Source organism: Gekko japonicus, unplaced genomic scaffold (genome assembly GCF_001447785.1).
Source record: "Gekko japonicus isolate JY-2015 unplaced genomic scaffold, Gekko_japonicus_V1.1 scaffold397, whole genome shotgun sequence".
Lineage (NCBI taxonomy): Eukaryota > Metazoa > Chordata > Lepidosauria > Squamata > Gekkonidae > Gekko > Gekko japonicus.
Window position 1 is genome coordinate 875,829 of NW_015170286.1, and position 15,742 is coordinate 891,570.

At 39.7% G+C, this 15,742-nt stretch overlaps 1 protein-coding gene across 1 annotated transcript in view; it reads left to right on the forward strand.

The window, feature by feature from the left end:
• NELL1 (neural EGFL like 1) overlaps window positions 1–15,742 on the forward strand; it is a 759,185-nt gene that overhangs the window by 495,022 nt on the left and 248,421 nt on the right. The window contains exon 14 of the mRNA XM_015417871.1: window positions 4,784–4,906. Coding sequence (XP_015273357.1) covers window positions 4,784–4,906 — 123 coding nt within the window. The remainder of the gene's footprint in view (window positions 1–4,783; window positions 4,907–15,742) is intronic.

The window sequence follows — 15,742 nt, forward strand, 5'->3', positions numbered from 1 at the left end:
TTCCCTACAGCAGAGAAAAAATTCAAAAAGCCTGTGGTTTTACAGCAGTTTAACACAACATTAGCTATAGCTGTTATGAATTTGTAGATATGGAAGATAAGGCACGTAGTTAATTTTATACGTCTCTGCTGGATTAGTGATGTAACTTCTTTTGTTGGAGGTTTGTGAACCGTGTGGGAGGGTTAACAGTGCATTTCTAAGGAGAGTTACGCCCTTCTAAGCACATTGATATCAATGGCTCTGTAAGGGTATGATTCTGTTTAGGACTGCGGTGCTAATTGGTCAGTATGTCTGAGTCTTTGCCTAGTAATTCAACCACGGGTGGTGATGGTGGTAGCTAGAAAGCTAGTCTCTTGTCTTTCTAAATTTGAAACATTGTGATCTAATACTGCATGTGAACAGTTAAAGATGTAAAGAGGTGCAAAAACTGAAACCTCCTCTCTTGCAAAATTGGAATAATTCTACTAAATCTTACATTAGAATCATTTTTACTTTCAAATAAATACAGAAGTAAATATGATGGCAATCTGCATCTTTTCCCTAACAGGACATTTCCATGGTGGGGCTATTTATTTATTTATTGGGGAAAGTTTAACAACTTACCTTCCACACTGTGGCTACGAGGTTGCTGTTTATCAATAAAATGCATTTTGTAGGTCTACTATCATCTTAACCAGTTTGCACCTAAGTTAAATAGAAACAATATAGAATTTTGAGCTATGAAGAGTTTTGCGTTCCTTCCTCCTTCTGGTTATTATTTTCTCAGTAATGGCAGTGCATCCTTTGTTGCTTGTGTTAGGCTGGGAGGAGTGTTGTGCAAGATGAAATGAATCTTTTGTAAAAGGTTATAACTACATTTAAAGAAACAGGGTTCAAATCACTAGCAGATACTATATATATATGGGAGCGGTGGCGCAGGTAGTAAAGGACACCTGCTATAACATCTGCGAACGGCCGCTATGGCTGTTCGAGACCCACCGCAGCCGGAGTGAGCTCCCGGCCCTAGTCCTAGCTCCCGCCCACCCAGCGGTTCGAAAACATTAACATCTAAAAAAGTAAGTAGATAAATGGGTACCTGCCCTAGGTGGCAGGGGGCACCTCCCCACTAGTGGGGTGTGCAGCGGAGGCGATGGCGACGGCAGCAGCAGTGATAGAACAGTAATGGCAGAATGGAGTGTTGGAGCGGCTGAGGAGCGTCCGGCGAGTGCGGCATGAGTCCGGCAAGGGGCGGAGCCATGGAAGTCCGGCAGCATGGCGGCGCAGCACGACAGAGCCAGAAAGGACAATAGTCAGAGCTGCGGCGGCCGCGGGCCGCACACCAAGAGGAGCCCCGCCGAGAGAAGGAGCCGCGGAATCGGAAGAAGATCTGCCCGGGACACTGAAGGAGAGCACCAACGTCTGAAGCCGCCGAAGAAAGCCAGACATCAGCAATGAATAGGCCCCGCTGCCAGGTGCTGGTAGGAAGCCAACCCCCCCTCATGATTGTGGCCTTAGTTAGGGAACAAATAATTGTGTAAGCTGCTCCGAGACCCCTCGGGGTTCGAGCGGGATACAAACCGAAAGTATAAATAAATAAATAAATAAATTAAGAACCCTTTGATCTCCTGTGCTGTCTTACTTATATAAAAGATCAAAACATATTGTAATTGTTAGTTAATCATATGAGATTTAGTAGAATTATTCCAATTTTGCAAGAAGGGGGGTCTTTATAAGTGTGCTTCTTAAAATGTAAGATGTATTGGACCTTGAAAATGAAAGCTCCGAAGGATTTAATACTGAAAGTGACTTGCCATGATGACAGTGTTGTCGCAAGTGGTGTTATTATGTTTTAAAGGATGTAGTTCTGGAAATATGGTTGAACACTTGAAAAGCCAGAAGGTTGGAAATTTTTGGAGATTAGAGGTGGAGCTTGGGGAGGGTGGGATTTGGGAAGTAGAAGGAGCTCAGCAGGGTATAGCACCATAGAATCCATCCTCCAAAGCAGCCATTTTTTCCAGGGGAACTGATCTTTGTGGTCTGGAGATTAGCTGTAATCCTGGGAGATCTCCAGGTTTTACCTAGTAAATGGCAACCCTGATTAAAATAGAAAATCTTATGCATTAGAAGGTAAATGTAGCAGCCTCGTTGGAGGGCCTGCTAAGGACCACCATCTGCCTTTGCACTGCTCATCTGGGCTTGAACTCTCCTAAGATTTTAAGGACTGGAATGTATGTGTATGTGTGTGAGAGAGAGGTAGAAAGACAAGACTAAGGACAGAGAGTCTGTATGTGCCACATATGCAGGCCAAATACTTTTACAGTGTGGATATTTGTCCTATCCTGGTCTTAAAGAGTTAGGACAGAGATGGGAGCTAAGTTTTTGCCGCACTATGTTGCGAGAAATTTTAATATAGAAAGTTTGGGTGAGAAAAACCAATGTCTAATAGTATAAAAGCATTGCCTTTATCTGTAGTTCTGTAAACTGACAGGGTTTTTCTTCCTGCTTAGCTTCACTGAACCAAGCTCCACACCCCACTTGCATCTTTGCGATAACGTCACAGATGTTTTTATCTCCTTTGCTGGGAACATCCAATAACTTTAAACATTTTAGGTTGTCAGTCAGGATGCAAAGTATTATCTGCCTTCGTTCTGTAGACAAAGTTGCAACCTCCTGTAAACTGTTACACCTTCATATGTCAATTGATGTAATTAACTTTGTCATTATTCTTGTGAAATTTTCTGATCAATCTGCATAAATTTGGGTCGTTTTCCTTATTTAATCGCTGTCTCTTTGGAGCTCAGTCAGGGCATGGGTTACTTTGAGGCAGCCCAGAGGGACTCTGCTGCACGCTGGGGGATAAACTCTGCTATCTTCACTAACTGATTGCTATCTCTTTTAAGAAAGTGTTTGTATATTGTTTAATTATTTGTCCGAGCGCCCAGCGACTTGCTGGCTCGGGCCTATTGTTTTTAAACTTTGATTAACTATAATGAAAGAAGTTTCATTTTAAGTAACCTTGTAAAGAGTGCCTTTGCCAGCGCTGGGCATTTCTCTCACACACACTGTTAACCTTTGGTGAGGAGGCATCACTTGGTGCATACGAACAAGGGTGGGGGGGGGGTTTACACACACACACACACACACACACACATATAGAGACGTGTAAACACATTCTCCCAACACACTACCCTTTGTTTGATGCACTTCATGTGATAAAACAGAAGCATTCCCCACCCCACCCCCCGTCTTCTAGATGAAAGTACTAGCTGTCCATTTTGGAGATAAGAGAGTCTGTGAGAGCACTGGGTTCCAGCTGCTATGAGAAGTTTTGCACTAAAGGGCCTGTGCACACTCCTCTTCGGAAAGAGATTAAAAAAATCTGGTGGGAAGCAGATGGGTTTTACCACTCAGATGCCTACTAAAGTGCAAATACTACTTACCCCGGGTGAATGGCGAACTTTGTGCCTTTTATATAGGGAGGTTTTCCCTCTTAAATCTAGTGATGAATATAGTTGCCATCTCAAAATGTGCCATTCCAAGTTTCCTATATTAATGGGACCATAATAATACACAGTTGGAAGATACTCCATTAGACATCTGTTCTGGTGCTTTATTGCATGGCTGAATATCCTCACCTAGAGCAACAATGGCAGATGCATCTCTAGCCTCTCTCTAATAATCTCTGGTGATAAAAGCTCCATAATGTCCCCCAGCTGCTTGATCTGTTATCCATCTGGTACAGTTACCAAGCTTGTTTCTAATATTCAGGCTGACCGCTTAGAGCTGAAACTCAGCCCAGTTGTGTTGCGGGGTGTTTTTTCTCACAGGGGAGAAAAGTTCTGTGTTTTTCATGGCATGCATTCCTCCCTCCCCCCCCTCTCTGGGTGGGTATAAAGCTAATATCTCTGCTCTTCCCCCCCCCCCTGTTGAACTGATCTCTTGTTTTATACTTTATTGTCCCTGCATAACTGTATTCTAAAACCTTTGCTCCTATTCTATGAGTTCTCACCAAGTTAATAGTATTCACATTAGAAATAGATATTCTAAATCAGAGTCAAAGCAATGTGATGCTCTATAGGAAGCCTTCACTATACTGAAAAGCAAGTCAGCTGTAATTTAGAGAGGCACCATTGCTCTGCAGTTGCACTTTGAAATTACGCTGGTCTTCAGTAGAGGAGCACTAGACACTAGTCTGCCTGATCAGTTTGTGATTTGTAATAGTTCAACCTATTTTTTGCAATTTTTGCAATTCTTTTCAGTGGTAATGCCAACACCAGTTGACACTGGGTCTGGCACAATATTTCGTGAAGCCTAGTATAGCCCAATGGACAGTTTATTTATTTGCAGAATTTATATCTTGCCCTTCTGCCTTCATAAGGGCCACCAAGGTAGCTAGAAATTAAAAACACACATAATAAAACCACATCTTAAAAACAATTTAAACAAAAAACCCACACAAAGCTAAATTATACATTAAAACATAAAGTAACAATTAAAATATTGGAAACAGGGGTCACTAAGGGAATGCTGAATTAACAAAAAAATGTGTTTGTGTGTCCTGGTAGGTTTTTCTTGTTATATCTTCTGTCTAAAATGTGTGCTGATCTGCCATGAATCTGAAACAGAACCCATCTTTGTCAGGGCTTTCCATCTGACTTCTCTTCCGCTGTTTTCAGCCACTGTAGCAATCGAGTCATTAGGTCTAACTAATGTTTCAAATGTCAGATTAGGAAGCTGAAAAGCCCCCTTCCTCCTGCTTTTTTCTCACTTTTCTTTCACTGTCTCTTGCATTGTTTTCTTGTAGAGCGTGATGAATGTGACAGCGGACAGCACAACTGTGATGAGAACGCAATCTGTACTAACACAGTCAGGGGACACAGCTGCACCTGCAAACCTGGATATGTGGGGAATGGGACCATCTGCCGAGGTGGGTCTGTTGTTCCAAGAATGGATAAAAGCAGTAGACACTATTAATATTTCTTGACAGTTCAAGCCACTCACAGTGTTGAGCACTTCTAGGAACTCAATGTTTAATTTATTATCTGGTGACTGTAGTATACGCAGGCATTATGAGAATTGATCTGTGCATAATTTACTTTTGGGCAGTTAAAATACCTTTCAGTTTACTGCTTCTGAATAAGGTTTGCATAACTTACCAGCTAATTTCATTGCTGTCTAAAGTGCCTTTTTCAGCAGTACAATGCAGTGGATCCCATGGTTATGTTTTGGGTTTAGCTGCACATGGCTTTTAAGCTGGAGTAACTGTCTTTTAAACAAGATCCATGTGTCTTTTAAATGGGACCCATCATTTTCTTTTAGAGCAGAGCAGGCTCCCAAAAGCCACTGAATGTGCAGAGTGGTAGACAGGATTTTTGCTCTTGATGTATCTTGTCAGGATTTTTGTTCTTGATGTAGTTTGTTTTACTGTACACTAATAAGCTGGATGTCTGCATTTTGGAGATATCGCTGTTGTTGTAGGCCCTGAGCAGGTAATAAAATATACATGGTACAGTCAAAGTTTGTGTACAATGTCCATACGGTACACTTTTTTTAAAATAAAGAAAGACAGTCTGTTTTTAACAGATGAAAGAGGAAAATACGTATTGTTTACTGGTCCAGTTGCTGACTAATAATTATTTAATATGTGATTCCCCATTTTCTCTTTTCTGTTATTGGATGTGTGTGAATACAGAATACACTTAACAGTCATTTAGTGATTTGCCATTTTCTGACTTTCTAAACAGTTGCAAAAGGAAACGATATCTAATTGAAAATTACTAATTCTTGCATATGACCTCAATAGGAGGCAATTCCCACAGTTAAGATTCCGGGTAGGAGAATTTACATAAAGAGTTGTTAGTTGAATTCTAGAAGGACCATTGTTGCTTGAAGCCTGAATCTTTCAGCAAGTTGCTTAATCATTGTATGTAATTTTAGTTGTTGTAGATTTTCCGGGCTGTATGGCCATGGTCTTGGCATTGTAGTACCTGACGTTTCGCCAGCAGCTGTAACTGATATCCTCAGAGGTATAACACAGAAAGATAGAATACTCTGTGTAAATGTGAGAAGAAAAATGGTAGGCAGGTAATTTATATCTACTCAGGAAGGTGGGGTAGGGCTGAGTCATTATCTTGTAGGAGTTTACCAGGCTGTGACATAATAATGGAGGAGCTTTCCTGAGGAGGTTCTTTTGCTGTTGAAATTCTAATCTTATTTGTAGTGCTGTTGTGAGATATAGAGCATTTTGTGTTTTTCAGGACTAGAAACCATGCCCTATTTGTTTTTAAACTCTCTTCCTTCCTGTTGAAATTGTGTTTATGTTTATGAATTTCAGTGGCTTCCCTGTGTAATCTGACATAGTGATTGGATGTGTTGTCCAGCATTTCAGTGTCTTGGAATATGATACTGTGTCCTGTTTGAGTTAGGCTATGTTCAGCGACTGCTGCTTTTTCAGGTTGGCCAAGTCTGCAGTGTCTTTCATGTTCTTTTATTCTTGTCTGGATGCTGCATTGTGTAGTCCTGATGTAAACCTGTCCACAACTGCAGGGTATGTGGTATACTCCTGCAAAAGTGAGGGGGGGTCTCTTCTGTCTTTTGCCGATCATAGCATCTGTTGTATTTTTCTGGTGGGTCTGAGTACTTTTGTAGGTTGTGTTTTTTTCATACGTTTTCCCATCTGATCAGTGATTCCTTTGATATATGGTAAAAACACTTTTCCTATGTTTGGTTCAATCACTCTTCTGATTTCATTCTTGGAGTAGCCAAGAGGTTTAGATGATTTAGTTCATCGTTGAGAAAGTGTGATTCACATATCCATCTTGCATGGTCTACTAATGTTTTGATTATGCCTCTTTTTTGCTGAGGGTGGTGATTGGAGTTTTTGTGTAAATAACGATCCGTGTGAGTTGGTTTTCTGTAGACCTTGTGACCTAATCGAAGGTTAGCTTTGCAGATGACCATGATATCTAGAAATAGGAATATGCCCTCAATTCCTTTTTCCATGGTGAATTGTATGTTTGGGTGGATGTTGTTGATGTGGTCTAAAAACTCCATCAGTTCTACCTCTCCATGGCTCCAAATGATAAAGGTATCATCTACGTACTGGAACCAGACTGTAGGCTTGTGGGGTACAGATTCCATGTAGAAGTTTGCTATAACTGGGCTGAGAGGGCTTCCCATGGCAACCCCATCCATTTGTGCATAGAATTCATTATCCCATTGGAAGTAACTGCTTGTCAAACAATGGTGGAATAAGGCTGTTATGTCCTCGGGAAAAATTTGATTAACAAATGCGAGTGTGTCTTTTACCGGAACCTTGGCAAAAAGAGATGCCACGTCCTGTGGGTTGAGTTTCACAGGACTGATTTTGTTGATGAAATGTGTTGAATCTTTGATGTATGTTGTGGTTCTGTAGAAGATTGGCCAGATATTTAGCTAATTCATACGTAGGGGAACCAATGGCACTCATGATGGGTCAGAGTGGGTCTGAGTCTTTATGAATTTTAGGGAGTCCATATACTTGTGGTGGCTGTGCTTCTGTCTTGCATAGTTTTTTGTGTATGTTGGGATGAAGTGAGGAATTCCTGATCAGCGAGCTCATTTGCCTGGTGATTTTGCAGGTTGGATCTCATTTTAGTTTTTTGTATGTGGTAGGGTCCAGAAATTCTCTAATCTTATTTTTGTATTCTTCAGTTTTCCTGATCACTGTGGCATTCCCTTTGTCAGCCAGTAGAATAATGATGTCTGGATATGCATTGAGGGTCTTGATGGCATTTCTCTCCTTATGTGTTATATTGCTGGTAGGAAGCTTTACTTTTCGTAGAATCCTTGCATTCCCCCCTCTTCAGCTTGCTCTTCAGGTAGATGACGAATGGCAGATTCTACATTTGCGATGATGACTTCCACAGAAATTTGTTCTTTTAACTGTTCTTTTAGCTGTTCCTTTCTGTGGTTACTTCAGGTTCATTTGGATGTTAGAATTTTGTCAGTGGGATTCAAAGTGTCTCTGACAAGACAAGCCTACATTCCCTGTCATATGAACTGAACTGAATGGATTGATGTAGATGTATCCACAGAAGGGCTAAAATCATTAGGAAAATGTTGTAATCAGATGTGGTGGGGTGGATGACAAGAGTTGCACATATATTCAGAAAGTGTAGGTAGTTTTCTTTAAGTTAGACTTCCTGGTGAGCTTTTAAGCTTCTCCTGAGTTTTAAAAGCAGTTTTGTAATTTCACAAAAAGGCACTGAAGCGTATGTAACCAGATGAGGTTACCTAATAAGTAACAAATCCAAAGCAGGTAAATGGCAGTTGAATTTCCAGTGATTTACCTTTTCCTTTTTTCTTAATAAAGTTGTACAAGCAATAACATAGTTATATTTACTAGTTTTTGCATGCATATTTAGAACATGACACAGGGAACTTCTGCCAGTAGAAAGGGCTGTGTGCCTGTTGAGTGCTCCCAAGATGTACAGCAACAATTACCCACCAAGCAGGGGTTCTGTAGCACTAGTCCATTTGTTGCCAAGCTCATTGCACATACATGGGACAAGATGACCTCCAGTACTGAAAATGGATCAAGTCCAAGTCTTTTTCATGCTAGCTGAGCAAACAGGTCTTCATTTCTGCGCTTCCTACTTTTTAAATTCTTTGTTTTCTTTAAAATGTATTTATTTCACCAAAACATTGTAGTTTATTTTGGGGGAAAATATAGTTTCATTTCATGAACAGTTGCTGTAGACAAGTCTATGTGATATTCAAGCACTTTCACATTTGGTTGGAAAGTAACAATTTGAAGTCCCATCAACACTAGGTGTCACTTTGTGTCACACAGTTAAATGATAAGGTTGTATATCAGTTGACATTCTGGTTCAGACTGTCTTTTAAGTAAAAATGTTCAACTTGTACTTAAATACCATTTACCCACTGCTACAATCATTTACTGATAAGCACGTATATGTGAAGATCAGATATGGCAGACAAAGTCTGTCATTTCACCTTTTAATATCACACAAGTATTTTTAGTGGAAATAGTTCATACATTTTTTGAGCAACTGAATATCAAGATGTGGTTATTTGATTTATACAAAGTATGTGGTTGAAAATCAAGCTTAACTTGCTCACAGTACTCTCTTTCCCCCCCTGAAGCTGAGTACCCTGTGTCATAGGGTTGCCAGCACAACGTTGGCAACCAGCGGAAGACACACTGGTTGGGGGGGGGGTGCCTCCTCTCTGGCAATGTACTGACATTTCAGGATGTGATGCAAGGATTTGAAAACAAAAAAGTCCTTACAAGACTGATATTAAAAAGTTTAGCAAAAGAATAACATAGGAACGTATATTCATATCTGGTGGAGGTGCAAGAAAATACAAAAATTCTGGAAAAGTATTAAGCAGTTAATAGAAGAAATTACAGGAATCAATTTGCCAATCACACCAGAAATCTTTTTACTTAATATCACACCAGAGGGGATTAAACATAATGAGTTATCTATTATACTGTACATAATTACAATCTCAAGAATAACAATAGCAAAGAATTGGAAAACAGACAGAATACCGACTAGGGAAGAGTTGATTACAAAGCTTTTTGAAATAATAGAAATCGATAAGCTGAATATGTACTTGGTGGGAAAAACAGAAAGTAACTTTAAGCAAAAATGGCAAAAAGTCAATAAGTGGATTGAAGAAAATGTTTAATGTAACCCCAGAATGTTGGAAAATATATGGAGTGTATGTTATGGAAAAATGAAAATAATTTTTTTTTAAAAAAGTTTAACAAAAGCACTTTATAATTGCACAGAAAAGAACCACATTAGTAAGGCTACTGGGAAGGTTACTAGTTGGCATGGTTATCATGGAGAAAAGTACTGATATTTTTTAGGGCTTCTTATGTTTTACCTAATCTTTGCCATGAAAGTCATCCTCTTTCTCAGGGGAAACTATTCAAATCCCAATAAGTAATAGAACTGTTGAACTGGACAGTTTTAGCCACAGATTGTTTTCAATACATTTGAAATGACGGCTGCTAAAAGTTCGTGTAACAAAAACTTCATGTAATTTTACAATATCGACCATACAGAGATTTATATCCTTTTACTGAAAAATCCCGACAATAATATAACTGCATTGTGTAGTTTCACAGGGCAGCCGTGTTGGTCTGCAGTAGAACTGCTAGACTCGAGTCCTGTAGCACCTTAAAGACCTACAAGATTTTTGGAGTATGAGCTTTCAAGAGTCAAAGCTGTGATGAAGGGATCTTTGACTCCTGAAAGCTTAATACCGTGAAAATCTCGTTGGTTTCTAAAGTGCTGCTGGACTCAAATCAAAATGCTGTGTACTATAAACATATGTAGCAGTCAGAGCTGTTATATCCATTTTGCTGGCCCATATAACACTTGCTACCACAGAGGAAGAAATACATAATTGCATCCTATGGCATTTCATTCAACCTTGTCCAGTACACAGACTGTGAGAATTGCCTATCCAGTAACATTCTGCTTGTCAACAATTACACACAAGTCCCCTGCCTACAAAATATATATCCATTCCGTCTTCTTTTGGGAAAGTGTTACAGTCCAAAATAAAAGTTTTAGATTGAACCTTCAATTGGTTGTTAACTGGTCTAGCAGTAGTAACCTTCTTTCCAAGGTTTTCAGCTAACCAATCTAGTTGCTATCTTTTGTTTGTTTGTTTTTGGTAGCCAGGTTCATTGCATCTCAGGCAGCTGGGCAGTTTTTCTACCAGCTGTTGAACTTACGCATGTGTGTGTTGGATGCCCTCTGTGAACCAGTGTTTTACATGGTTATATATAAAAGCGTTTTTCTTATCATTTGCTTTGTGCCTGTGGTTGTTCTGCTGATTTCAAGAAGTCATGCACGTGTTAACTGCAGGTTTTATTGCTAGCATTTTTAGGATGGTTACTGATTGTATAAGTGATTGTTACAGTGTCCTGAAACTACTGTTCCTGGTTGGGATTAATGGCTTATGTTGTTTGCATTATATTTGAGAAAAATAGGCAAATTTTTCCCCATGTCAGTTTCCACCATGTGGAGTCTTTATGTCCTGGCTAAACTTGCCTCTCTGCAGAGGCAATGGGCAGTGTTTCATTTGAACTAGCCTTTGGTGAACCTCCCTATATAAGCAGAAAAACTGTTCATGCTTCTCATAATTAAATTGACTTAAATTAATACACTACTCAGAAGGCAAACTACAATATTAACTAAGCAGTTTATAAAAGACAGGTTACCTGACTGTTCTCCAAAACCTTTTAAAACAAACAGCATTCTTTCTTTTGGACTAGTTGGTCAGACGTGTTGGTCTGAAGCAGTACAACAAATTTAGAGTCCAATGGCACCATGAAAGGATGGGTGTGATGTGACTATTGTATGCAGTACTCTAGATCTAATTGTGAAATGTCCATGGGAGATAATGGATTTAACTGCCCCATTCCCTTGCTAAATCAAGATACTGAACTTGTTGAAAACGTTTGTGATAAAACTGGAGAAAGTGATTACTATACTGAATTAATCATAGGAAGATCACACAGATTTAATCATAGGAAGGCATTCATCTGATAATTTAGAAAAATCATTAATCTATATGCAGTAATTACCCAAACCAATGCACTTGTGTGTGTCTTATTATCTCTGGTATCAGGAAAAACTAGTGAACCATTTTGAACTGCAGTTAACTATCATTTCTTCACTCTACATTCATACTGTTTGAACCTTGCTATGGGTATTCATTTGAGATCAGTTGTTCATTGGTTCTGTAAGAATTTGGTCTTTGAATGAAGTCTGTAGTGAGTGCATGAAGAAAGAGATAGGGCCAATATATTCTACATGTATACTGTGAGTCCTTCTGTATCTTGTAATTTGGAGCACGCATAGCATTTCTGTTAAGCATGTTGCATTTGTAGTAATTGGGTTTTTAATAAGACAGAGGTAAAGTTTCCTCCTGTGCAATATTTTCCTCTCCCTTCCATACTGAATAGGGAATGCTAGGCTTTTGAATACATACACACTGATGTTAATGAAGTGATAGATTTAAAAAATGGGAAAATGAAGACGACACATAGTGTATATATTTGAAAATGAAATTATATGGCTTCTGTTTATCCATTGATTGAAAAAATATTTTTAAAAATACAATATTGATTTTATTATCAGATTAATTATGAAATAAAATACTGAAGATAGCAACATTATCATAGATTAAGCCAATTTATGGTTTATTAGGGCGAAACACATGCACGCACAATGAAATCGGTGAGTGTGAACGGGACCATCGAACACAAAAAAATAATAATTGAAAACAATAGTTTAACAATATGTTAAAACTCATGTATTCAAACTATGTATTTGTGGTTCATATAAATGGAATATGGACATAAAAACCAGCCATTATATACATTCACTGAATATCATAGCTCAGGTACACATTTGCCAGAAGTCACCATGACTTCCAGACATGCAAGCATACACACACACACACACCAAAAAATACCAAAAAACCTCAAAACCCCAAACCCACCCAGATGCTGAATTTCATGAGTCTCAATGTCTGTAGCAGATAGGGACATTTGAAAAAGTCCCACTCTACAAGTTTTTACTCTGTTTATAGTTTGATAGATACAACCCACTGACTGTAAATGTTCATTGTTCCTAAGTGAATAATATTCATGCTTCCAGGCAATGTGTGAAAAATTCTGTTGCCATGCAAATGTTCTGATTATCCAACATTGTCTCACCTAATACAACCTCCCTTTGAACCATTAGCCACTTCCTCCCTGGAGCCTTTCTCCTTCAAACCTGCATAAAAGGTAAATGGTAAAGGTTTCCCTTGCTCAAAAGCTAGTCGAATCCAACTGCTCATCTCCGTTTCCAAGCCGAAGAGCCAGTGCTGTCCAAAGATGTTTCCATGGTCATGTGGCCAGCATGACTAAACACTGAGACGCATGGATCACTGTTACCTTCCCACCAAACTGGTACCTATTTATCTATTTGCAATTTCTTGCTTTTGAACTGCTAGGTTGGCAGGAGCTGGGGCCAGAGATGGGAGCTCACTCTTTTGCACGGCACTAGGGTCTCGAACTGCTGAACTACAGACCTCCCAGTCTGCAGCTCAGCGTCTTAAACTCTGAGCCACCATGGCCTCAAAGCTGCATACTTAGTAGCAGTTACATCTGCAAGGAGAATAGGAAAAATTACAGTACTCAGAGCTGACTACTAATTTATAAAATTTCACAATCAGAGAGTAGTACTCAGACCCAGGACTCGTTTTTTACCAAAGGTAGTTTCTAAGTATCACCTTAGTCAGGACATCTCACATCCCACTTTTTCCCCGCACCCATCTCTGAGTCAGAGAGGAAGTTACATTCTTTAGATGTTAAACATGCATTGCTGTTTTATTTTAAAAGGACAAGTAAATTCAGGAAGACCCCACAGTTATTTATCTGTTTCGCTGGATCTTCGAAGGGTAAGGCCAAACAATATCTAGCTGAATCGTCTCTACTAGGGATGGGTACAAACCAAATTACAAACCAAATTTCATGACAAACCAGGCCAGTTTGTGTGATCGCGAACCGAGATTCGTGCAATCATGCTGTTAGTGAATCACCTACAAACCACCATGGTTTTTGCAGCAATACATTTGGTTCGTAAGATGGTTCATGGACCAGACATGCTAGTGCCCAAGGCAAGATTGGGAACCCTTTAAAGCCACACTGCTGCTTTAAAATGCAACTGAGCATTTAAGGTGTTTAAATGCCTTCTGAGTTCACTTGTGAGTCATGCCGTGGCAGCAGTGTGATGCATGTGAATTCAGAAGGCATTTAAATGCCTTTTGAGTTTGCTTGTGATTTTTGTTGCCACCACGGCACAATGTGAGTGATCTCAGAAGTCATTTAAATGCCTTCTGAGTTCACATGCGAGAGCCGCCACAAAAGGCATCACTGAACTTGATTGAATCTAATAGATTCAAGCCAGTTGATTGCATCTAATAGATTCAAGCCCCTCCCCCAGTTTGGAAGCTGCGCAAACCTCATGAATCCAAACTGGTTCGTTAAATGGAAAAGTTTGTGGAGTTTCGCAAATTGTGGTTCATGAAATCCCAGCAACCACCACGAACCTCCATTTTATTGGTTCGTGACCATCCCTAATCTTTACTATCAAGATAGCCTACATTTATTTTATTTTATTTATTATCATAACTAATCAAACCAAAACAGATCAATTATCCTAAAATCCATAAATCACTATCCTAAAGTGCTGGTACAGTTTTCAGATAAAGTGCATGAGCAGAAGTTTCAGATTGAACCATACTCCATGGGTGACAGTCATCATGATGTTCTCACATGCTCCCTTGTTCTATAGTTACCTAGCGAGGCAGGCTAGAGATGGTAAAGCAGGGCACAGGGTCTCTTCTCAGATGTCACACACGGTTCCTAATTAAAAGCCTGGTGGAAGAGCTCCCTCCTGCAGGCCCTGCGGAACTGTAAAAGGTCCCGCAGGGCCCTGATCTCTTCTGGGAGCTCATTCCACCATGTGCAGTGCCCATGACACATCAGAGGACTCTTGACAAGAGCTCAGTCAGTGTCAGTGGCCTTTAGAAGAGGCATTCCAGGGCAGCCACCTGGTCATCTGCAGACACCTTCATCAAGCATTATTCTGTAGATATTAATATAAGAAGGGAGACATCAGTGGGGGCAGTAATCTTGCATTCTATTTTCCAGTGAATTGCTCACCCCATCACCTGGTAAGTCAGCTTGTTAATTTCCCATATGGAACTGCACAGAACAACAGCAATGAAAATAGTGTTGCACTTACCTGTAACTGTTGTTTATTGAGTTGTCACTCTGCAGGCACACATGCCTCCCTCCTACCCTGCTGCGAGCTGTTCCTCTGTTATAAAACGTTTTTTGTCTGTGGCTCATAGCAGCAGCTCAGAAGAAATGAGGGAATGTGCAGAACTCCTCCCTGGAATGGGAAATGGCACCTATGTCTCTAGTTGGGAGGGGCTCCTCCTGTTCTCCACTAGTTAAAAATGTTCCAGCAGCCGGCCTTTGTGCCTGCACAATACCCATGTTTGCCTGCACAATGGCAACTCGATGAACAACAGTTACAGTTAAGTGCAACACTATTTTACTTGCTATGCCCAATGTGTGTAGCCTATTTTCTGCCATTTTATTCCTTACACTCATCTCTCTGATGCCTTCCTCTTGACTTCTTTTACTTTACTTGCCCCTCCCAGTTCTTTGGAGCTGATATCTGGTGGCATTATGCACTACTTGTTTTAGCATTTCCACAAAAAATGATCCTTTGATCAATTCTGAGAGCCACTTCGTCCACATGATTTTGTTCATAATGCTAAGGTAAGAAACTGAGGTACTATGCCTTGAAATGGAATCTCACATTCTTATTTTTTAATCACTGCATTTAAACATAGCTATGGATTATAAAAGTATGCCCAAACTTTGTCTTTAGAAAATCTTTAAATCATACTTCAAATAGGACATTTTGGTATCAGAAAATGCTTGGATCAGCTCATTCCTATTGATTATCTTATGAATACTTTTGTAGTGTTAAGCCTGCAATAGCAAAAGTCAAATTTAAAGATAGAGTGGAGGATGTCTTTATGCATTCTGAGTGTCAAAGCTGAAACTGGTTAAGATCACCCCTAGAATTATATGATTAAACATAAGGGAATAAGACCTACTTATCTGCTCTTACTTAGTACCCAGTTAGGAGACCTGTCTTTTTTT